Genomic DNA, 25269 nt, shown 5'->3' with positions numbered 1-25269 from the left:
TGGAAAGTGGGAACAGTGCTCCCAATGTCAGAAGTGAATTAACCAAGTGTCGTGGTTTGACATAGAAGTGAATTTTTTTCCAGGAAGTTGGGTCAAACCAATCAGTGGTCAGGTTTGGATATTGGCACCTGGAGTGACCACTGAAAGTATGGACACGCCTCTGAGAACACAGGGGGTTAAAAGCAAGAACTCCCAGGAGAACTGTCTCTTTTGTTCTGGTCTTCAGAGAGTGCCGACTCTCCCCTGCCCAGCCATGGGCTGGGTGGGGGAGGGGAAGCCATGCGGCCTTGTCCAAGTAGGCTGAGGGGGCTGAAGGTCTGGAACCGAGCCAGCTCCTGGGGATGGAAGGGTGGAGAGAAGCAGAGATGCCTTTGTTCCCCCCCACCCTCAGAGAGAAAGAGACGGAGAGCCTGATGGCACCTAGAAATTTACCGGCAGAGGAGAAGGAGAAAGGGGCGAGATGATGTCCAGTGTGGGAGTTGAGAATGCTGGGCAGAAATTTCAGCCATCCAGGGAGTTTGAACTTTTAACCCTTTCCTGGGAAATGAGGGCTTTGTAAAATATTACTACTCCTCGATTTGTAGTGGAAGAGAGACAGTCCGGGACCTGAGATGTTAAAAGAAGAAATTTTTAGGTGAGAGGAGATGATGGGAGTAGCTTTTGTGGACTTTTCTTGTTAGCCATAGACTGAACCAAATTCTCCTGCAATAGAGACCGCATTTTAGGGGGATGCAATGGTGAGCCAAGAGACCTGCTTCAGCAGCTGAGAGTGACAGGAGGAGAGTGAACAGAGAAAAGTTGAGGAGGATGCCCTCTGTCTTCAGAGAAGAAGATCTCTGTTCTTAGACCCTCAGCCCCAGGGGAGGAAGGAAATAGGGGGGACTGTTGTCTCAAAAAGGAGAAGCTGTTGGACCCTCGGCCCCAGGGGGAAATGGGGGGGACTGTGGTCCCAAAATGAGAAAATGAACTGTTGTTTTTCTTTGGTCCTTTGCAAAGCATCCTTAAAAAGAAACCCTATGAGCAGTCTGTCCATGCACGGTGGTGAGAGCACTGTGACATGGAAAGGAGAGTGTCACACTGGTGGATTTTTCCGGGCGGTTGCTATGTGTGACATGGAAACACAGGAAGTAGCAACTGTGTTTCCGGGGGGGGGGGGGGGGGGGGGGGAGATGTCTATGGTGCAAGAGAGACTTCTCTCTCCCTTGATAGACTGAGTATTGACTATCTGAAGGGTAGTAATTTGATCAGGAATCCCGGGTGATGTTTCATAGTAAGTGTTTTACAAATTGAGAGGAAGAGGGGTGTTTTAAAAGGTCTTCATCCTAGATTTAGTGCGTGTGTCTTCTGTAGTAGTAGTTTAATCAAGTTTTTTTCCTTTATTATTAAGCTTGGGCCTGCTCTGCTCTGTTCCTGATAACATCTCACAGCATTTATTTGGGAAGGTGTATTTTCATAAGGGCACTAGCATTGCGCCAGTGTCAAACCATAACACCAAGTCATTGCTGAAATAGTAGCCTAAATTAAAATACTGGTGCTGTACCATAGTACTCCCGAGTTGTAGAGATGGGTGCAACATGCTCTTTTGCTCTTGCTGTAAGCAGTTAATATTCCATGTCTTTCGTACTGTGGGGTTTGGGCCTTTTGAAGATTTGGTATCTGTTGGAATAAGAGAGAACTATTTGCGTACAAAGACAGGGGCACTCTAGTGGGGTAATGGGAAGACAGTCAGCTTTCAGACCTGTTCACAGAGTTTTGTCAAGACTCTCCTATTGACATGTTACAGATAGCAGGGAGTGTGCTTGGTTTTTCATAGTGCTGAGCTAAGCCCTGATAAGAGTAGAAGTGGCACTGTAACAGAAGTTAAAGTCCTTTATATTAAATAACTTCCAGCAACATTATCTCCTCCTTACAACCTATTTTTTATTTGCCATTACGTTAATTATGTTTTATTTGCCAGATGTTAATATTTAAATTAGCTGAAAACTAGTTCCCTTCAGTCACGAAAGATTACAACCTTATAATGAATGGAAAGAAAGTAGGGGTGGGGGAAAACAGGGAACTATACTGTAATGTTTGTTTCCTTATGTAATTGTTTTGGTTTAGGTCCGATTTGCTGCCCTGCTTGCTTTGATAGAAGTTGCACAAAAACTGAAGGAGAACTACCTGGTCCTGCTACCAGAATCTATTCCATTCTTAGCTGAGCTTATGGAAGGTAATACTCTAAAGTGGCATTAGTGAAGGGTGACTTATTTCAAAGATTCAGACAGGCTCATTGTTATAGCTGCTATAAATCTTAAGAATTTGTATATGGTAGCTAATACTGTGCAAAATGCAAACTAAAATGGATTATATCAAACACACTCTTGAAGTTCAGTTAAATTACAGTGGTTTCTTCAGGTTTGTAGCCTGTGCAAATCTCCCCATGTGCAAGTTTTAGATCACTGTTAGTAGAAAAGAATTTGCCTAGTTCAGTGACAAAGTATTTCTGAATAATAATTTCACATATGACGTTTGAGGATGGTTCTAACCTTGATGATGAAGCCTTCCTCGGGTAGCCTTGTAATCACTGCTCTACTTAATTCCTGCTCAATTTCATTTTCTAGATGAATGTGAAGAAGTTGAACAGCAATGTCAGAAGACAATTCAACAACTGGAAGTCATTTTGGGAGAACCACTCCAAAGCTACTTTTAAGTTTATGCCCTTCATTTTCAAATTTTGTCTGAATTGTGTTACCTTTACACATTCAGGTGTTACCGGCAAACTGTCCATAACAGTTTTTATCAGAAACAAGATTTTAACTTTTTAATAAAATATTTTAAGAATTTGGCTTTATCATTTCTGGATGGACTGGGGACTTTTCTTATGACCTTTCCTTAACTGCTCTTTCTTAAAAGTGGGAAATTAGCACAGGCTATAAACAAATCCTGAATGACAACATGTGAGACTCACTGAATTCCATGGTGCTCAGGGCATACAGTTACTGTCCCAGTGGAGAGGCTGTCATGCTCCAAGCATGGTCCTTACTGGACCAATGCACTGCAATCCTGAAAATCTGGGTTTTTTTCTGTCATCTGTAGGGAAGTAAAAAGTATACCTACTGAAGACACTGAAAAAGAAGTTCCAAGAAACTGATTCATGTAGAAACTAAACCTATTTTACAGTCTTTAAAGACTGCTACTGATTAGCTGAAGTTCAAGAATAAATTGTTTGCTATGATAATGAATTTACCCAAAAAATTACTACTTGTTCTGCACCACAAGCTGCTGTTTCATTACACTGATACTAAGGCACTCAGACTCTGTGAAATAGGGTTTAAAATGCAACAGGGTAGAACTGACACTATACAGGGGATAATGTTACATCTCATTGGGTGCTGGGAACAAGCCTCTGTCCAGGGTGCAGTATGACCTGTAGAGCCCATACATGGAAAGATTACCACATCAAGTTCTTACCAGATTTTCTTAAAACTGTTAGTTGTGTCTGCTGTCATACAAAAAGGACATTCCCATGAGAACATCTGCTGAACACTTACCTAAAGGCAAGGACACACAAGTGGTATTACGGCCATGAGAAGCTACCGGCTCTTCTGTTCGAATGATTTATCCTGCAGCCAAGGGGTCTGTACAGCACAGTACAGCCCTGAAGGCCACCCCAGCATGGCCACAGCCCAGTCCCAGCACCTGCTCAGATTAACTGCTCTATGCATTACTAATTCATTGATGTGGAAATGGTTCTCTGGTCAGGGTCGCTTTGACAACTTACAGACACTTGTAACACAATAACAAAACAAGATAATAGACCAAAAAGGGATCATAGCCACACTTGGAGAAAAGCAGAGTTCACATATGTTTTTATTGATGCTTTTTATACATAAAATTTGCTCATTTTAAGTCTTTTAGTGCACATCTTATTCTTGAAATTGCTTCGGTATTAGCAGTCTTAAGACATACAGGGACATCCTTCAGGCATGTATTGACAACCGTTAGTAACTTATTTTTTAAAAGGATGTAAAAAGACTGAAAAAGTATTCATTCTCTAGTTGAGTGCCATCTCAGCTGAAACTCTACCTGGACTGCTTGGATTCAGCTATATTCTAAAAATGAAACCCACAAACATCTACTTCAGACCCCAAGGGTTCTTAACCTAGTTAGGAGCCACTTCAGCTCAAACAAGCTTTCAAAAGTTCATGTAATTGAAACCAGCTAAATCCCTTTCCTGTGTTTCACTTTGGAAAACTAAAAGCTAGAAATCTTGGGCCTTTGTAAGCAGGAGGTGACATAACCATAGATGTCAGAGAAGGTGCTATTGCAGCAGCAGGCTAAGAGGTAAGATCAAACTTTCCTGCCTTTTACCAGAAGGGGTCAACTGTTTGCTTAATCCAACCTCACTGTAAAGGTTATTGGTGCTAACATAAATTAAGACATATAAAATTATAATCCATAGTTCTATATTAAATAAATTATAAACATCCCTTTTGAGGTGGTTTTGTAGTTAACTATCTTTGGATTCTATTTCAGCATAATTTCTACTTCACAATATTGAATGTATAGTGTCGAGGAATGCTAAATGGTAGTTTAAATTAAACATAACATACAGAGTGCAATTGCTGGACACAGTATGATGCAGCATTTTCATATTGCTAGGTTCAGGAATGCAGGAGATTTATCTGAGCAAACACTAACTTAGCTTGCCAGGAAACTGGAGGCTAGAGAAGGATTTAAATTTGCAGTTAGCATTTCTGGTACTTGCCTAACTCAGAGAGGCAAATGCAAAGCCAAGATAGGCTAAAGACAGGCTCAGCATGAGTCAGCACCTGTTTGTACTTGACAAGGAGGCACTGTCATTAGAAGAGGTTAAATTCTTTTAGTACTTATTGAAAATAACTACCAGCTCCTCACATCCAACAAGTGAACATCTCCTGTGACTTCCACTATGTTGATCTTTTCAAGTTGTTTAAAACGATGCTTGTACTCCAGAGTGTGAACACCATTAACAGCAACTTTGAACTGGTAGGCATCACAGAAAATAATCAGCTGGAAAGCAGTAAGAAAAAGTTAACATTTAAGCTCAGGTAAGATGCAAAAAACAATCTGATGACCTAGCATAGATTTGGGCAAGATGTGTTTCTGTTACAGAGAATGTTTCATGCAAATGCAAAATTTAAAAACAAAAAATGGGACATCAATAAAATTCACAGAATCATAGAACAACTTAAATTGCAAGGGACCAATAAAGATCATCAAGTCCAACTCAATTTTAATTTAAATATACTCTTAGCACAAGTTGAATTTTTGCAACTACTTAAAAAGAAAACTGTTACTAAATAAAGACAGATGTCTGCTCTCTATGGTCCCATTTAATTCTAAGTATTTTCAAGACATGAAATGCAGGAATAGTAGCTTAATTTAAATCTGTATTAGTACTAGGATATTTAAACACCAATGTTAATCCGTTTGGCAGATTTTTCAGTTTGATGCTCTTTCAGTTAATCTTACCTCAAAATACATCCCTGGACTGAAAGGAAAGTTAGCTATTTCCTTTTCTTCTTCTCCCCAGCTGTCATGAAGGTAGGAGTTTCTTACAAAAACTTTATTTTTCATTCGGGGATTCAGATGTAAAGCAATGTCCTTTGAGTCACTTGGTCTCAGATTTATTGCAAAGCTGGAAGATATTTTTTTTTTAATTTACTGCACCAAGGGTTTACAGACATGACAACAGTCAATGCCATTTACCAAGTCCCCAGCCAATACTTAGGCTGCTTATGAGCCAGGGCTGTGATTCACCTGAAAAACCAAGCAGGCAGCCAGCCAGCATGCACTTGTCTCCTCTGCACAGAAACCTTTGCTGGAGGCAGCAAATGTAGGACATGACCTTGCTAGATCCACTTCATCATTTCACAGCTTTCTGTACATGTCTCAGCAAGAAGCTATTTAGCCAGGAGTGGCTCCCCTACTGCACTAGTCAGAGGCCCTGCAAGGCCTCCATGGCGGTCACTAGCCTAAGATAAGAAATGCAGAGTCATGATGAGTGGAACAGAGCTGCCCCTCTTCCGCACATCAGACCCCTGTTATCCCTCTGTAAGGCTATAGGTCATATTCTCCTCGACCTCAGCCATAGGACAAATCCTGATCCCTCAACAGCCTATATAAACCCATACCATTGCCCAGTTCAGACAGAAGAGCTGTCACTGGAACCCTTTGCAGAAGCTGCTAATAAAGACATCTCCGCAGAACTCCACACAGCCTTCACCTCTCTCCTTCCCTGCATCTGCTGAGACACTTTGCAAGCACAGAGCTGAAATCACTAAGAGCTGAAATCACTCCACAAGTGCTCGCTAAAGTAGCCAGCGGCTCGGAGCTAGCTATGGGGCCCAGACAGACTGCGCCTCATCAGCACAGTGCTATCCAGGACACCTAAGGCGGCTGCTGCCCTGGGGGCCAGACAGACCCCCGGGGACCACCAAGCCGTAATACTAGGAAGCAGCATTCTCACAGGAACATAAAGAGCTGCCTGCTTCCCCAGCTCTTTCACTCAGGCAATGGAGAGTGGGAGACTTTGTTTTACCTAAAGACATCATATTCTTTCTGCCAACAAACTGGTTGGACTCCAAGGAAAAGTTCAAGGATTCTCACCATACATTTAAGACTGCTGGGACACCATGCATACAAAATGTTATTTTGCAGGCAGCAAAGCTCTGCCCAGGCTGAGTGAATACTCTGCCATCTCAGACATGCTCACCAAACAGAATTCCTAAAGGGGAGCTCTGGAGGAGAATGATCAGAGGGAACAGTCATTCAAATTCAAATGAACACTTCAACCTGTGGCAAAGACCTTACTGTGTTTGAAGAAAAAATATTTCCACCCCACCCAAATTAGCTCCAGCTGTCAGATTGTTGCCCTCTTTTGAGAATTATTTAGTCCAGATAGGAAATATTGCAACATTTCTAAGCTGTGAAGTTCTCCTTTTCACCAGAGAAAGAAACACCTAAAGCTGTGTCAACTGAGTGAAAGATATGAAATAACTTATAAACTCTATATAAATATATAGGTTGAAAAGCATAAACATAAAAAGCAGACAACCTGCATGCTTTAATAGCCAAAAGCCTCTTCATGCTTACACACATCTGAGCATATTCAGCACTTGAAAAGTGCTAATAAACTTTTCAAGCTAAAAGAAGGAAAAGAAATGCTACTCTTCTAAGTATTAATTATCCTATTCAATCTGAAGTCCATCCAAACTCTGTGGATAAAGATTCCAGACTTTGGATTCCAGTATGAACTCTGAATGCTGTTCAACTGCAGGGAGGAAATGTGCCCTGAGGAGGCAGGAGAGCAATACATACACACAATATGAAAAAATGCTTCTCATAATTTTAATTTCTTATTAATTGCTTCATTTTTAGGCATGTTTTTGCAGAGCCAAAACTACCCTTCAAGTAAAGGGCATGCTGAAGCACAGACATTTGCTCAGCTCCATGTTGACTGTGTTGTGCTCCCCTACTCCCTGAGCTTTATTTCATGTTTGGAAAATGTGTTCTTTGCAACCCTTTGTTCCTCATTTGCTACCAAAACTATTGCTCATACTCCCCTATCAGCTTTCATGGAATCACAGAATGGCCTGGGTTGGGAGGGACCTTAAAGCTCATCTCGTTCCAACCCCCCTGCCACAAGCAGGGACACTTTTCACCATATCTGGCCTTCAACACTGCCAGACATGGGGCATGTCTCACTACCCTCACAGTAATGAATTTCGTCCTCATATCTAACCTAAACCTACCCTCTTTCAGTTGGAAGCCATTCCCCCTTGTCTGTCACTATATGCTCTTCTATATAGTCTCTCTCCATGTTTCTTATAGGCATCCCTCATGTACTAGAAAGCCACAATTAGGTCTTCTTGGAGCACTTTTTCTCCCAGGCTGAACAATCCAAATTCTCTTAGCCTTTCCTTTTTGGAGAATGTCTCCATCCTTCTTAATCATTCCAGTTAATCACTTTCATCACTCAGTTATTGTCAGTTAGGCACCTTCATGCTTATACCAAGGAGGTTTGTCAGAGAAATATTGTAACATGCAGCATTTGAGCACACCAGCAACTCGCCTCACTTATGTTTCATCTATTTCTGCCAGATCCTTACTTTTGGATTTCTTTAGAATAAAAGCTGTCTCTGTACAGTACATCTGCTCACACTTCCTGCACAATGGAAAGCCCTGAACAAACACACGAATTTGTGAATGACACAGATTTAGTAGGTAAGACACTCAGATTTTACCTTCACTTTTCACAACGGAGCTGCTCTTTTAAGTCCTCTCTAAAGCGGTAATCCTGCTAGTTCCTGAGGAAACTGCACTGTAGTTTCAGGTGATTCCAGATGCTAAGTTGCAAGTGAGTAAGGATATACAGAGGCAATGGAAAAGCCTACTCATTCTCAAGAGCACCTCAGTTAAATAACGAAAAAAAAACCATCAGTAACACATACCTCTTTGGGTTTTTATTCACTTCTCCTTTAATGGCAATTGTGCATCCTGGACGAAGTGCAGTATCGAGTTTCCCAATGTAAGGAACACCCTGGAAGTACACCCCCAGTAAAAACTTTGACATTGACTTACTTTCTTCAATTTTTTTTTTTATACAAGCTGAGCTTTACTATGACATGATGAAATTTTGGCCTACAATTGCAAATCTGTACTTACAGCTAAAGTTATTCCTACAGCCTATTGCAGGGTCCTAATACTATAGTGGAAAACTTACACTGAGATAAATACATCAGTGTACTGGGTTTTAATTTAGACTGCCACCTTGGGATCAAAACAAACATTATTTACAACTACTTCTGCCATTACTAATGGTGAAAGGAGGGCAAGAAGGGGAAAAGAAAAAAAAAAGAAGAAAAAAGTAAGCATGAAACTCCCTGTAATAGTTTAAATTCTAATCACATAATTATTCAGACTTATACCTGACTTTTCATCTCTGGAAGTATCAGTTTTGCTTTAAAGAGTAAGACTCCTGCTAAGGTGTGTTGTTGTCCCATGGTCACATAACTACTAGAAGCAGTCACTAAGTGTTCTGTCCTCCTGGCAGCAGTTCATAATGAGAGATGGTGCAAGTATTTTATTTGTATTTACTCCTTCATTGTGTTAGCAGTTATTTTTACCAGGGAAAAGAAGGGAATGGAGAAGCACTTCACTTTATGCTTATGCTGAAGTCCACCCCTTGCAAATTACAGTATTGCATGTTACTTGGTTTTGAAAAAAAAGACTGGAGAAGGCAGGCTGTCAAGTGACAAAGCATCTAAAATTACAGCACTCACTGTAACTTCACCTTCTCCACAAATTCTATCTGTATATATTCCTGGCTTCAACCCCTTTTCAGTTTGAGTGCGGTCCTTGCTCCAGTGTGGATACAGTCCACCTGCACAGGTTTTTGCAAAAAGATGAGCACTCACTCCATCTATACTCCATTTTAGCTGGGTACAAGTTCCACCCCTAAGGTGCAACGCTTGCATCCAGCTACATAAAGTGCACACAGGGATCTATCAGCAAGAGGAAGATGTAGCAGACAGGTTTCACTCATGTTAACATAATATGACTGCAGAATACTTCTGCTTTGCAGGTATTCCCTAAGGCAGAGACAACAAAGTATGCCTATTTGACAAAAATTCCAATGTGACTTCAGATACTTCACTTTTAATTTGTTTATGGTTGTAAACAAATTAAAAGTGTTTACAACCATAAACAAATTAAAACAATAAACAACCATATGAAACCATATACATATACCAACAACATATACAACCATAAACAAATTAAAACAAATAAATTACATAATACTGTGTTTATCTTTTGGGTTTTCTAAATGATTTAACAATAGTCTCATTTGTACTAGCAGCAGAGAAGAGGATTACCCTCTATAAAACCTGACTGATGATCTTTCTCCAGTTGACTGTCAATTCCTTTCTTCTTGTCTCTTGTGCATGTCTTTTCATAAATAACTGAAGTATTTTTGATTGCTTTTTATTCTACATTTGCCACAAATCTACAGGAAACACTTACCAATTGTGAACCATTTGGCATTGCCCCCTACAAGAGAAGAAAAGACATTACCTAGTTTATCAGACAACAGGGAGATTCATTCAAGCTTTTACAAACATACGTACATTTTCTGTGCTTATCTTTGTTACTCCTAGACACGATGGCTGAGAGCCTTGTAAAGACTGCAGAAAGAGAGATATTTAGGTGTCATTGCTAACATCATATAACTTTATGCTAAAGTTGGTTTAGAACAATGTAAGGATCATCATGCTTTGAATGGTGAACTGTTAAGATGGAAATCTAGGGCTATGTAAACGAAAAAGATAGCCAAACCCCTACAAACTACGGGAAAGCTCTGAAGTTCAACTGCTGAAGCCAAATCAAGATTTCTGAACATCAGCTCATTACAATTTGAATCTTTATTTAACAGTCAGTACTGTCAAACCCTCAGAATCTCAGGGTACTCATAGAGTTTTCCTCACTGGGGTAGAAATACCCATATGGCAAGTCCATACAGCAAGGTTCTTCATCCAAGCAGCCCTCTACATCATTGTCCCTTCTCATGGGAAGGACAGATGAGCAGCATGGCCATGGCAGAGACAGTTCCAGCTGGTGTCTTCAGGTTGTTTATTTCAATCCAAACCTCCAACTTCCTCCTCAGAAAAGTGTATTAGAAGCAAAGACTAAAAGGAAAAAATCGCCTTTCTCCATTCCTTTCTTCTACAAAGCATACAGCATCAGCAGGCACAAGTGTATGTTTTGTGCTTGGGAAAACAACCTACAGCACCTGCTTGCCCACAAGCTCTTCTTGGAGTCAGTCCTCCAAGATCAGGATGCAGACAGCTTTTGCAGGAATATTATTCTGGCAACATGCCCAAGGCCAAGTGATGGGACCCATGAAAATCTGTTTACCATCTTTGCAAATGATCTTTAAACATAGCAGACCTATGTTTAAAGGTTAGACTTCATTATGCTCAGCTTCGCCTCCTACCAAAACAATTATTAGTCTGCTGACCTGAGTTAGACCTGGTATTTGGCAGCAAGAGTCAAAAGCTTCACCCACACTGTAGTGAAGACTGTGCTGAAGAGACCCAGAGTATCTCACAGGAGTAGGTAGGCTACCTTAGTGAGTGGCAGAAAGGGAAAAGGCGTTCACCTTCTGTATCTCCCTGGAATTTATCACCTTCAGTTTCTGTTCTAAAAATCTAACTCTTTCAGAACAAAAGGATCTCTCCTTCTCCACAGGGAAAAACTCCCTGTTAGTTTACTATCAGTAGCAGAGCTGACAGCTGAGAGGAGGCACAGCACAGACTTCACTTCAAATTCACAGCAGTTTGGTCCATTACAAAGTCTGAGAAAGAATACCTCTTCTCATCCCCATAAACGTACACTTCTGACTTCAGTCAACAAATCAGTCAGTTAGGCAGGAAAAACAGTGCTATGTACATAAGGAGTTCCAGCTGTGGCTGACCTTGGCATTTCAAAGCCAAGCAACAAGTTACAGCCATGGCTACACTTGTCCCTTAGAAGCACTGAATACTCAACAGTTCATTCTGAAGCCCCTGGAATATTTGAAAAGTCTAATCCACTCGTAGACTAAGTATCCAATAAATTCTCATACCATCTGTCCTGTTAACTTTGTAAGCTGTAAAATTTTGCCACATTCTTGCCCCTAACTGCAAGAAAGAGGAAGACAGAAATCCTCATGAGAGTCACATGCTGAAATGTGGGGAAACCAAAATCTCCTTACTAACATTGGACTGTGTAGCTGCTTCTCCTTCCTTTTCACCATAAATCCCACTATGCAGTTTAGCAGGAAAGAGGAAATGAATCAAACAAGTCAGCTATCTATACAACTTACCTTAGAAACAAACTCTATGGTTTTGATCTGTACTTTGCCATATATTCCAAGAGTATCTATTTTTTCAAGACTAATTCTGTAGTTGTAGAGCAGCAAGTGCTTTTTGTTTACAGTAACCTAAAGAGATGAGAAACAAAACAGAAAAACTGTATTAAACATACATTACACCAGCCATGTATCAAACTGTATGCACACATCTCTGGCTTACACTGGTTTGGTACAGAAACAATTTGGTACAAAACACTCCTAGGAGTGTCCTAGAAATATCAGATCAACTAAGTTCAGCTCATCCATGAGTCAGTCTCTCTTTCCATCACTATGAGGGAGATTCATTTACCTACACTAAAATTTGCACTTCACACCTTTCTTTCTAACACCTGATCATTTACCAGTGTAGTATTATCAATATAATAGAATCTATTATTGCAGTCTAACAGAGCAAGACAAATACATCTCACATGTGCCCTCCAGGAGGACTGTCCTACACTAGCCACAGAACAGGTTTATCCAAAATTAGCCCTTTGCACATACAGAGGGAAGGGTGGAGTAGCCATTAGCTATGGCAGGAAGTTCCTTGCCTACTCATCCAATTTGGAGGGAAGCAACACAAAATTAAAGGTCGGATTTAATTAGCACTTCTTTAAAGAAAAGCTCTAAACTTTTCTGTAGTTAGACTATACCTAGGTAACACAGACACCTAGAGCTCCAATATTTATTTCAATTATACAAAATACCTCTACTTTATTGGCCTGAAAATGGCTGCAGACGAAGAATCAACCTGACTCACCTGGAATTTATCCTTTAAAATCATGATGACAATCTCAAATGACTTTCCTTTTCCAAAGGGCATCTCATAAGTGATCTCCTCCCAGCCCCACTTCTCCCTCTCCAGTGTGTTGCAAACAATGCAGCCAGACCTTTTGAAGCGGGGGTTGAAATGGAATGCCACATCAGCTCGAGGCTTTATGCTGCTGCCACACTGTAAATCCACCTGGAACCTAATCACGAAAATAAGACAAACCACATTCAGCTCAGTCTCTCAAGAGCACGCTTAAAGGCTTGGTACATTTGTGTTTTACTGTGGAGCCTCAGAACAGGCAGACACAATGAATGTCACTGGATAAGAAAAAATCCCCAAAGAAACATTTGTCCTCCTCTCTTCCTACTTAGATGTAAAAGGTTCTCCCATGACCTATTTGCAGGGAATATAAATGTTTAAATTTATTTAATGGCTATCATTCATATCATGTAAATGCCTCACTTACTGTGTTCACCACCTTCCCTCCCATCACCTTCAGCAGAACATATCAAATGAACCTTGGATAAGGTCAGGGAACAGAACTGCCTTACTGGGCACAAGCACTAGTCCATACCTCCTTATCCCAGTTTAACTTAATTCCTACACACAACACATTCAGTTATCAATTTTGTTAGTGTCAGATTACCCTTTAAGCCTGCATTCAATCTGATGTTATCACAAGGATTTAGATCAAGCACAAAGGTGTGCCATCCTAAGTAGGACCCCTGGAAATATTTCACCTTTTACATTCTTGCTCACATGGTGACACTGCAAAACATGACAACACAGCCTCTACCTGTCTGCATCATCAGGAACAATCCCATGTATCACAATTAGCTCTCCAGGAACAAGGCCACCATGTATTGTCCCAACATATGGAATGATCTAGAAGAGGGAAGAATAAAAAAGAAGAAAAAAATATTCCAGTACCATTTTGTGATGGAAGCAAGAAACCCCAAAATAGTTTAAAAATTAATATTCTAATTCTTAATTATATGATGCTCTACAACATTAGAAGAAACACAGCTAGCTTTTAATATAAAAGAATCTACAACAGGAAGGGAAAACCCAGCATATTTTCCACTATGAAAACCAAGATTTTCAGATAAAATCAAAACTAAAATTTCCATCCTCCATTCTTAGCCCTCAAATGAAGAGTCATAATATTTTATTGCTTCACTATTCATAGAGCATAAAGAGGATTCACTTCAAATTAGGTCATTCCCAAGGGCTAACTATTATCAGCCTTCTTGCTGGTACCAGAAGGCAACTTCTACAACTCCCCTGACCCCAGACTACAGGAGCTGCCTTTTTGCTTGTTCTTGCTCCATTAGGGAAAACAATGACAGGAAGAGTGTCTTCTTAGTAAAACCTACACAAACACAACAAAATACCTCATCCTAATGAGCTAAGAACTGCAAAGTGCACTAAAACAGCCCTGTCAGGAGTCTTGAATTTTATGGTGTCTACAGTATGCAGTCTGGCTCAAAGCTTCGCTATGTTTTCTTCCTTATCAATAGGAATGTTACACTGATGTTACACTGAACTGAAATGGCAGCATGGTGAGAGTTGTTAAGCCATAGGGAGGGATATGTCACCTAGGATAAAAGCCCCAAACACCCCAGCACAGCTCACCAGCAAAGACTCAGAGAGAGTAGAAGCCCTACCCTGATCATCCAGTATTTCAGGAAGGGATGGGAAGCACCTTAACATTAAACTGTGGAACTTCCCAGGTGCCTGGCCTGAAAGCAAAGCAGTAAGTCTACATCTCATTACATGTGTGATATGCTTCAGATTGAAAAAGGAAGTAAATGGTAGAAAATGTTGCATTTGCTCTGGTTAACCAAATGGAAATTTTGCCAAGGTTGGTTTTGGTAGTTTATCAGATTTCAGGATGCTCCTGAAATGAAATATCAATTGCAAACAAGAGTTCCAGTAATTAAACAACAGAAATAACAAACACATTGGAATTACTACTCTTGAATGGAATATTGGACCATAAAGCAACGAGTTGAGATTTTTATTTTTAAAATATATAGATCATTGCATGAAACAGGCAGATAAGGATATGTGTTTGCTGACACATATTTTTGTTAATCTGTGAGGAAAAAGGAACAACAACAGAAATTGTCCAAATCCAGAGTGTTGATAATTTCTGACAGTAGATACACATCCTTTTCTGCCCGTTCTCCACTTTCCTTGTCAGCTACCCACCCACTGCATAAAACCTAATTCAGAGTAATCTTCTGCACCAGGGAAAAAAAAAGGACCTGCAAATTGGCAGGTTGTTTTCAGTCTCATCATGTGTATTGGCTTTAGCAGGTGCAGTAGAAGAGGACGAAAATGTGAAATTAAGTGCTAAAAGCGAAAGAAAAGTGAAATTCCTTTGCTTAGTAGTAGTGGCTTGGTTCCTTAAAATACAAGCTGCCCTCCAGAAAATAATTTTTATTCAAGCAATAATAATCAAAAAGAAAAAGTGTGCCTTGATTGTTCTCATCTTTACACTCTGCCCCTGCGGGGCAGTAGCTCTATTGCAATAAAGTAGTAAATTACTGGTTCAGTCTCCAAAGACAAACCAAAGAGGCACACATAGGTCAGGGATACTGGGACTTGACCATTTCAGTGAAGCAAAGTTCTCTACTCCTGAAAAGGAACTGTGGCAAAAGCACTTCTTTATATTCAAAAGGATGCATTTGTTTAAAAGAAAAGGTGGCCCATCAACTCTTCAGATGTGGAACCAACGAGAGCATAATAGAGCATTTTCTGGGTGCAATACTACTTAATGGGACTTTGTCATCACAGAATGTGTCTGTAATTTGCTCATGTCTCAAGATGCTCTTCTTATACTACTAATACTTTTTCTTCCTTTATTAAGGATAGTGCTTGTCACATGACATGACCTACCATCATCCTGCCTTTCTTCCAGACCTCCAAAACTTAGCTCTAAAGCCAACTGGTCAATGTCAACTGAATTTGAGAAGTCTTGAAGACAATGTTCTTCCTAAAAGAACACGCCAGTTTTCATAAAACAAGAGGAGAATTATGGTCTTACAGAGGAAAGGACACTGATAAAAGCTTTTATCCAGCATGCTGGATATCAGACAGCTGTCCCACCTTATGGGACATGACATCATTTCTTATCTGATAGGTGGAGTAAAGGGCATAAAGGAGCAAAGCAAATTTTCTGCATCCTTGAGAACAGTACAGTAATGAAGAAATACATTCAGATTCAAACCTGTAATAAAGCTATGAAGTTTTGCTGCTAATGGAACAATGCACAAACAATGACATTTTCATAGCCTGGCTTGTTACAGAAGGGCTGACATTGGAAGACACCTCTGGTCTCTCTAACGAAATGCCTTGCTCAAAGCAAGGTCAGACAGTTACTCACTGCCTTGTCTGGAGACTGCCCCAAAGCCTCCAGACTTTGTGCCAGTCACTGGCACAATCTTTCCCAACTCTGCCTCCATATTCCAATCCCAAATACTCATTCTTTTTCCCACAATAGGCTCTTGACCCCTAAGCTCTAGTTGAATTCTCCTGCTAGGTCTTTTCACCCATCATACTGATCAGTCCCCTTGCAGCCACCAAATTTTGCTGGACTCTTAGTCTCTCTCTGACACTACTCATTTGTCCAAAACATCTCCTAATCCTTCTCTTCACACCTCCTCTTCCACCAAGATCTCCATGCTATCACAGACCATGAGAATGCTAGAACTTTTCAGAGGAAGTTTCCAGACTGAGCCGGGCAAACAAAATCCTGTCAAATCCAGTCTCTGCAATTGCTGCATCATGTCAGCTCAAGTCTTCCATAAAAAACACGATTTATTATGAATTAAGATATGAACTATGAAAAAAGATTCCAAGTTTAGTTGTTCAGACTGAAGTTACAGACACCACAAAATAAACATTTCATGAGAGCTGCCAAGCCCCACCCATGTTTACAGAGAATTAGGAGTGAAAACACATCTTATCATACTTTCACTTTCCAGCATATTCTGCAAAAATGCCAGACATCTGTGTAAGCTGTACATGAAACAGGATTATCCTGACAGAAGGCTGACAGAACATCTGTCCTCTTTTGGAAGTCCTGTCCATTTGTTTACAGCACAATTTCTAAACACCATCAGCTGTTCCTGTCACCTGTGACATTCTCCCTCAAACACCTGAGTGATGCACAGCTCTCAGTAGCATCCCTCACTGTGCAAAACAGTACTGTTGATATAAAACAGCAAAGTCCCATCTCCCAAGGGAGACATTGTTGACATGACAGAGGAGTTACCGGGTTACTGATTGTCTTCTGTGATGTATCCAAGGGCAGCTCATGTATTTCTTTCTGTGGTGTACCCAAGGTCAGTTTACGCATTTCCTCCTGTGGTGCACCTAAGGATGTCATCTTCCTTCCTCCAGCTGAGGTCTGTCAGTTCTGTGTGGCCACCGCTGGAGTGTATGTAAAGAACTCACTGATCAGGCAACACCAAAGGAGTGATCCCTTTGGAAAAAAAAACCCAAAAATTTTAATTAAAAAGAAATAACACAACATGAAGTGAAACCCTCCAATGTACAGGTGCAAATAGCAGAAGAAATGATGCAAACATCTTTCCAGTACATCTGCTGGAGCTTCGAAATATGAAATTAAAAGGCTTGCTTAAAGCACTGAGATGCCTCACTGGTAAACAATGTCAGCAGCAATGTGCTATTCCCAGATTTCCCATGGCAGACAAGCCTTAGCGAGTGACCTTGCCTTTTCCACCTTTATCTTACATAAAGTTAAGAAGTATTAGGCAAAGAAGAGAAACAGAGGGTGTTTTACATTTCTTCCTCCAACACATACAATCACGGAACTCCACAAGTAATAGCGTAAGTTTGTAAAGTATAATTAAGTCCACAACATTAATAAGAAATAAAGTTTTTGAGCATACTCAGCTACACTGCAACTTCTTTAGCAAATCCTTTAACAAAGTGGCCAAAATTCAGGGCCTAATTGAAACTACTAAGTATTATTTCTGCCATATACTGGAGAAATAAGGTAGCATAAAAGGTGTGTGGCAATGACAAGCAGACAGGGAAAAAGTCAAAGGTGAAGGCTCTAGCCACATTATTGTGTGACAACAGAAAGCAATGTTATGGAGAACAAAAAGAAAACAGAAAAAACTCCAACACAAAACCAAAACTCCAAGGTCTGCGGCCTGTTCCACAGAGGTTAATCTTCTGCAATGATTAAACAATAGAGTGGTCCATTTTGCAACATCTGACTTAATCTTGTTGGAGATTTGGACCAGATGGGAATTAACTCACCCACTTGAGACCAGTATCAAGAATACAATTCAGAGAACATAAGGTACCAACACTGCACAACTATTTTGCCCTTTGACATTCTCAAGGGATACTACCATAAATCCACTTTTGCCTCTGCAGGCATATTTTATCGATTTCATTTTTAAAAGGAGAAAATAAAGACCAAATCAAACAATAATTTTGCCTTTATGGTTGTACAGTCCAACAGCAGACGCCACAAAAATGAAACTTACAACTCAGCAGCCTGCTATCTGAACTTCCTGTGCCTGCAACAGCAATCTAGATTCTGCTAGGAGAGGATCCTGGCACAGGATCTTGGCAGAGCAGGTGGCACTATGACAAAGTGACGAGTTAGGGGTTTTCTTGTTTGCCTATTACTGTTTTATTGATAAGGTCGCAATAATGAAGGAAAGCTGCAATTCAGGCTCTGTTTGTCCAAAGCAGGACATGCAACTGCAAAGCTCTCCTGTATCCTTCTGCCAGAGGAAGCACCACCAGGGTACGTGTTACACCAAATCTGCAACACGGCAAGTTAGGGTCCCTGGCTGCCCTGTTATCTCACACATTCCAAGGGGCTGGATATATCTCCCACAGACAAACAGGAAACCACAGAGACCAAAAATAATAATAAGCAGCTATTAGGCTTCCCACTGTGATACAGAGAAAATGTGTCCTTCATGAGTTACCTCCGTGAGGGTAGCTCCGGCCAGTCCTTACAATTAAAACGAGATTTTACACCAGTGCGAACAAGACTTCTGCACAGAGAATTACCAAGACGCTTTCTGGACATCTGCAAGCACTTAAAGTACAAAACACTGGCGGTGTCCCCCCGTCCCCCGCTATAAACCCAAGACTCCCGAACACTGGAAGGACACAGGACCAAGCAACCTCGCCCACTTCAGCTTTACAGCGAACCGAGGCAGTCCCGGCTCCCCATAGCCCCGCCGGGAGCAGTCCCTCTCCCCGACACGCACAGGGACGGGCAGGGGGCGTGCCCCTGCATTCTCCGCTCCGTCTCTTACCTGCAGGACGCACCGCGGCGATCAGCAGCGCCCGCGCACCGGCGGGACGTCCCCGCCCCGCACCGCCGCCATCGCCGCCGCTCCCGGCCCCGCGCCCGCCCCGGCCCTCACCGCGGTGACGTCACCGCGGCGCCGCCCGCGCGGGGGCTGGGGCGCGTGCCCGGCGCAGCCTGCTGGCTCCGGCGCGCGCAGACGCCTCCCCGTGCGGCCGGCGGGGTTGGGTTGAGGCCGCGGATATGGCGGCGGGGCCCTCCCTCGCCTGCGAACTGTTCGCTTCCTATGTGTAGTGTGCTTCCTCTGAAGGCCTCGTGTTACAGCGCAGCCCCATCTCCTCACGAGGCACATCTCACACAAAGTCACAGAATTGTTAGGTCCTTTCCAACCTTCTGGTGATCAAGTCCAAGCCCCCTGCGAAGACAGGGTCAACTAGAGCAGGTGACACAAGAATGCCATATGGGTTTTGAAGGTCTCCAGGCAGGGAGGCTCCACGACCTCCCTGGGCAGCCTGTTCCCAGTGCTCTGCCACCCTCTACATAAAGAAGTTCTACCTTACATTCCTCGGGTTTAGTTTATGGTCATTGTGCCTCACCCTGTCACTAGGCATCACTGAAAAGAGTTTGACACCATCCTCTCGACCTCACCTTTGAGATAATTCTATGCATTGATGAGATCCTCTCTCAGCTTTCTCTTCTCCAGACTGAGCAGACCCAGCTCTCACAGCCTCACCTCCTAAGAGATACTCCAGACACCAAATCATCTTTGTGGCCTCCACTGGATCCTCTCCAGGAGCTCCTTGTCTTGTACTGAGGAGCCCAGAACTGGACACAGCACTCCAGATGTGGCCTCTGTAGGGTGCAGTAGAGGGGCAGGATCACCTCCCTCAGCCTGCTGGCCACACTCTGCCAATGCACCCGAGGACACCATTGGCCTTCTTGGCTGCAAGAGCACTGCCGACTCGTGGTCAGCTTTCACCCACCAACACTCCCAGGCCCTTCTCTGCCAAGCTGCTCTCTAGTAGATCAGCCCTCACCCTGTGCTGGTACTTGGGATTATTCCTCCCCAGGTGCAGGACCCTGCACTGGCCCTTGTGGAACCTCATTAGGTTTATCTGTGCTCAACTCTCCAGGCTCTCCAGTGGCCCACAGTGACTGTGGTCATTTTTGTCCCAAGCCCAGCTTCCATCTGCCCCAAGGCCATGCTTCCATCTTCCTGTTCCCTTGCAAGCCCCACTGAGAGTGATTTTGGCAGTATTGGTAAGGTAAGCGGGAAGGCCAACGAAGTCCCATGCAGTTTTACATCTCATGATGTCTAAACAGCAGTCTGCTTAGAGAAGCACTACTTCAGGTTCCCCCTGTTAATACGCTGGATGGGGAAAAAATGAGCACAAAAATAAAGAGTGCAATATAAAAGGCTCACAAGCTTCAGTCACCATCTCCTATTCAAATAAAGGCATTCAGTATTTCTTTGCCTTGCAAAAAGCAGTGTATGTGACTGCAGAGAATTTAGAATGACATTCAGCCACTTGTCACAAAGACCACTAGAGTATTTTAGCTAGATAATATCCAGTCTTTCATTCCACAATTAACCGACACAAAAGCCCCATCTCAAATCATCTATCTACTTCTAGAATGCTTCTGATAGTTGTAGGATTGCTGCTTTTATGGGTACCTCAGCTTACCTATATCAGATTGGAAGGATTCATTCACAGAAAGGTATGATAACGCTTCTTTTGAGGAGAACTGCAGAAATGAGGTACTCAGATAAAAGAGCAGCAAAGCAGATTGCCTGGGGAAAGGTAGGTACCTTAGAATCATGCATGGTTGTGAGAGAGAACTGACAACTATAGTGTGTAGTTAGGTGCTAGCAAAAAGTCTGCTATTCAACTGTTCTACATAATTCCACAGCACTACTTTAAAAGAGAACAAATAAAAGGTCCCAAGCCTGAACTACCACTTAGTTTTTCTTTAAAAAACTAAGTGATAGTTCTTTTCATTTCTTAGTATTTTTCCAGGCACTCTAGTTGAAAGAGTAGAGCACTTTAATAAAACCAGACTGACATAAATACATGAAATACACTCAATTGTCAGTATGAGACTGCACCCTCAAAGCAGGTTTGAAAGTTCAGGTGAAACAGCAAAGACAGAAAATATGCTGAAAGGTTGGAATAAAAAGATATGATGCTGAAAGGAAGAGCAATAAGTGGAAGTGTTTCTAGAACCACAGAAAAGAAAGTTTTACTGCTTTACTACTTCTTGCTCAGGGCTCTTCTACTTTTGGAAAGAAACAATCCAGAGGAAATACAGTGATTTGAATTATGCACCAGTTCCTTACTGAAGCAGAACAGCTGTTTGATTAACGTGATTTTAGGCTGAGTCACAGGCAGTTTATGAAATTTGCACGGAAGCCCCTATTTCAGCTCCCAAACCTGATGCAGCATTGACAATGAGTCAGCTGGGTTACAGCTTCAGCAGCTTTGTGCTACAGTGCTGTGCTTTGTTCATAGACTGTCTTCTGATCCTGCTGATTTCTTGTGACTGCTATTTCTAGCATCATTTACTAATGGCAGTCCTGACAGCAAAAGACAAAGTCTTCCCTTATTTCCACAGTCCAAGTCCTAATTCAGGCTTTTTTTTCTAAATTTGATGTGCATTCAGCCATTGCTGGGACTTGTGTAATCCTATCAGCAGACTTCTCACGTTTCAGTAGAATTTTGCTTGCTGGAAAAACAGAAAGGCGTTGTCAAGACAGGTGCAGCCAATTTCAGCTGAAGTAAATATAGCAGCTAATCTTGGCCATAAGGTAGCATTTCATCGAGGACCCTGTTACCCCTAAGAAATGTTACCTGCCTCTTCTGTCTTTGATGCCAAGCCTGTAACCTGTGTCTCTCAGGGTAGCAAGCCATGGTCCAAAGTCAAGGTGAAAACATACATAGTCACACTTACTTGGCCTGGTATTTTATGCACAGTTCCAATTAAAAAAATTCCATCAATAATGGAATTCTCTAGACTTGACACAAATAAGCACTAGTTTCCGTTAAGATATCTGCCCTTGGAAGTTACTCTTGGCTAATTTTTTTATAGTGTTGTTGATAGAAATGGGCCAGGAGACCAGCTCCTTTTTTAAGGCCTTTATTAAGTGATCAGCTCTGGGTGGGGGCCCAAGGGGTTGCGCACACTGCCGCTGCTCCCTTTGGCAACGCAGAGGAGGAGGTGATCAGTTTTGCTTCACAGCAGAACTGGGACTCCTGTCCTCACAGGCGTGCCTAGGAAGACATCTTTCGGCTCGTCGGCTAGGGTCCTCATTCTAGTCCGGTTACTCTTAGGTGGTGGTGACCTCCAAAACCCTGTTGATGGAATAGAGGCGCTTTCCCCCAGCAAGTCCAGTCACTTAGTTTTTTCTGAATTTTAGGTTGGCTCATTGTTTCTAGGGTCTTTTGTTGGATTTTCTTCTGCTTTGTTTAATTTGCATATTACCGGGACTGTTTCTGACTGCCATTTTTGGGAGCAGCAGAGGCAATACCCAAGGGACTCAATAAGGGTACAGGTAAAGGGAGTACAACCAGGGGTATGTAAGGGTTTAACAGTGGGGAGGGCACAAGGGGGGTACAACCAGGGTGTGTAAGAACAAAGAGTATATGTAAGGGGATTAACAGTGAGGGGTACAACTAGAGTGTATGTGGGGGTGTTAACCGGGGGGGGTACAACAAGATTTATTAGCTTATCACAATGTAAGTGTTTCAACAACTTTAACCATACTGAACTTGTTCATAACAGTTGTGGTACCAGAATAACTACTTTTTCCCTAGTTTATACAGTACTACAGGACACAGATGTAAAGCCTCTAGCACATTGGACTGTTCAGCAGATATTTTGTGCTTAAGGACTTCATATGATCTCAAAAGACTGACATTGTTGTGTCTTCTGTAGTTTTAATGGAGCTGTTTGTGCATTACAGCATTTTCTGATGGAATTTATTCCCCTAGCTTCTTTGAAAAGCTTTAGACTCAAGGAGGACATGAGTCACCACCTCTTGGTACACCAACATTAACATTTCATTTGGCCGCCCCGCTGGCTCAGCTTTTACTTAGCTATGAGTTAATCAGTGGCCTTCCATAACTTTTCCTTGATATGTTACTATTTAGCTTTAGTGATCATTCAGATCTTCCAGTTTTCAGTTTAAAGTTGCAAACCACAGGAAACAAAAAGTCATGTTTTTTTTAAATGGGCTTACAGATTCAAAAGCTTAAAATGATACAGCTGCTTCAGGAACTAACAAGTATTCTATTTTTTTTGTTGCAATGCCTGCTTTTTAAAGCAAAATGTTTAAGAGAAGCATAAGAGTAAAAAAGGTACAGAACAGATATGCAGGCCAAAGGACAAAGAAGATACCAAGATGTCACTAGACCTTTTGAAAACCAATTCTAGGCCATATAACCCTTAAAACATACTCACCCCTGCTTTCTTAAATCAGTGACATGACACGACACTCTAGCTTTCTTGAAGTAGTCAGGATCACTCCTTCATTTGCGTTGCAGTAGATAGGAGAGCAAACCTGTGCCTGTGCTTGCCCTGTCTGCACACCCAGCACACCCCCACCCCCAGGACGCTGTGCCATGATCTGCACATAGTGATCCAATCCCTGCCTACCTAGGGAGATAAAAACCAGGAAAGACTGTGTGATGTTCTCCAAACTGGGGACTGTTACCAAACCCAAGATCTCTAGAACTCTACCTTCACACCTTCATCATCATCCTTGCAGTTGCTCTTGGATATCCCTGGTGAGTCTCTGCACTTACAGATGAGCTCACTTGCCCTCAGCTCTGCTTCATTTTCAAGGGAGATGTGTGAGGGCTGTAGTATCACACTCACCACATGATGGTAGGTGTTTCCTGATGGTTAGAGAGGATCAGGCTTTTAATAGATCTTTGAGACAGTGAACTTCTCAGCTTCAGAGAAAGAGGCAAAAGTAAATAAGGACCAAAAAAAACCACCCACTGTTCAAGGGATTGTGAATGAAGTAGGGGAAGCTAACATATATTGGGTGCAAAGACAAAAATAAATTCTCAGCTTAGACTCAAGATATTTTTACTACTGTAAGGATTTGTGTGCCCCTTTCTTATCCTGGCTCTTTCTGTTAAGGAACTTTTCTGTTATGTAAATTTTTTTTTATGTCATCAACAACATGAAACTTGAGTTATTTTTTGAGACAAAAAAAAACATTCCCAAATTAAATATTGGGTCATTTTGAAGCAAACTCATAATCAAATAAGAACAAGCAATTTCAGGTGAACGTGTAAAGTTGTGTATCCATCCCTTGCTGTACATAGATACACAGAACACATTTATTATCCAAGTTACATGTGCGGATCTTTCTCATTTAAGAATCACAGGCAACTCTCATTACCACAATAACAAATATACACTTCCTCAAGTGGCCTGCCTTTGAAATTAAGAATCACTGTTTTACAAAGGCAAAATATAGAGATTAAGCTAGTAAGTATGCCCAGCTTGTTAATTGCCCCTCTGCCCCTAACAGAGGGTACAGCAATCCTTTCCCAAGGCTGTCTACTTCTCTTTGCCATCAGTTTCTTGTAAGATGGAGTCAGTTCCAGTCCTTGGCCAAAATACAGACAAATACTACCAACTGCACCTCTCAAAGTAATTTATTTTAGTGCTGCTGATATTCAACCTATCTGACCAATAGATCCATACCTATCCACTTATGGCCAACTGACTATAGCCATGGAATCAAGACTAGCTGACTTGGGGACTAGGAAAAGCACATTTCTGTCAAAACAGGCAACAAGCTCACATCCTTATTTAATGGTGCTCTGCCCTTCTGTCCAAAACTGAGCCAAAATTTAAAATTTACAAGATATATTGAAAGTAGTTATGAATAACTAATTGCTTTGCCTTCAAGGAGAGAAGAATATTATCTGCTACAAAAATTACACAAGTACACTGTTCTTTAAGTTATTATAAATGTAATGCATTTTCTTTGACCTTGTTTAAACAATTCTGCTGTCTGACAAATAATTTCCAGCTATGTCTGGCCACAAGTCAAGAGTGCTACCCTAGCTTAAAGAACCATAGGGCACAATTTACATTTCTTTCCTCTCACTAACAGCTTGACTTGGAACTCTGGGAGGCCTTTTGAGACAGTGAAAAATACAGTCTCTTGCACAAAGCACTGCCCAGGCCAAGCTGCAGCTTTCCATTTTTCAGTACTGGTTCAGGAATAATCTTTTATTTACAGTTTCT

The 25269-nt window shown here is 41.7% G+C and overlaps 2 protein-coding genes across 3 annotated transcripts in view; one reads left to right on the top strand and one right to left on the bottom strand.

The window, feature by feature from the left end:
• Nucleotides 1-2823, top strand: part of HEATR1 (HEAT repeat containing 1) — a 36569-nt gene extending 33746 nt beyond the window's left edge. The window contains exons 43-44 of the mRNA XM_053939781.1: nt 2104-2212; nt 2604-2823. Coding sequence (XP_053795756.1) covers nt 2104-2212; nt 2604-2692 — 198 coding nt within the window. The 3' untranslated portion in view covers nt 2693-2823. The remainder of the gene's footprint in view (nt 1-2103; nt 2213-2603) is intronic.
• A 1011-nt stretch (nt 2824-3834) lies between these two features.
• On the bottom strand, nt 3835-19097 carry LGALS8 (galectin 8). Of its 2 annotated transcripts, XM_053939783.1 has the most exons (10): nt 19010-19097; nt 16972-17181; nt 13486-13574; nt 12678-12888; nt 11891-12007; nt 10155-10211; nt 10051-10077; nt 8478-8566; nt 5497-5662; nt 3835-5034 (listed from the first exon to the last, which is right to left on the bottom strand). In XM_053939783.1, the coding sequence occupies exons 2-10, from the start codon at nt 17083-17085 to the stop codon at nt 4885-4887; spliced, it is 1020 nt and encodes a 339-aa protein (XP_053795758.1). In that variant the 5' UTR covers nt 17086-17181; nt 19010-19097; the 3' UTR covers nt 3835-4884. The 2 variants fall into 2 exon arrangements, with proteins under 2 accessions (XP_053795758.1, XP_053795759.1); XM_053939784.1 differs by lacking the exon at nt 10155-10211.
• Nucleotides 19098-25269: the final 6172 nt, after the last annotated feature.

The sequence above is a fragment of the Vidua chalybeata genome, chromosome 3 (genome assembly GCF_026979565.1).
Source record: "Vidua chalybeata isolate OUT-0048 chromosome 3, bVidCha1 merged haplotype, whole genome shotgun sequence".
Lineage (NCBI taxonomy): Eukaryota > Metazoa > Chordata > Aves > Passeriformes > Viduidae > Vidua > Vidua chalybeata.
This window is presented reverse-complemented; position numbering and strand designations above follow the sequence as displayed.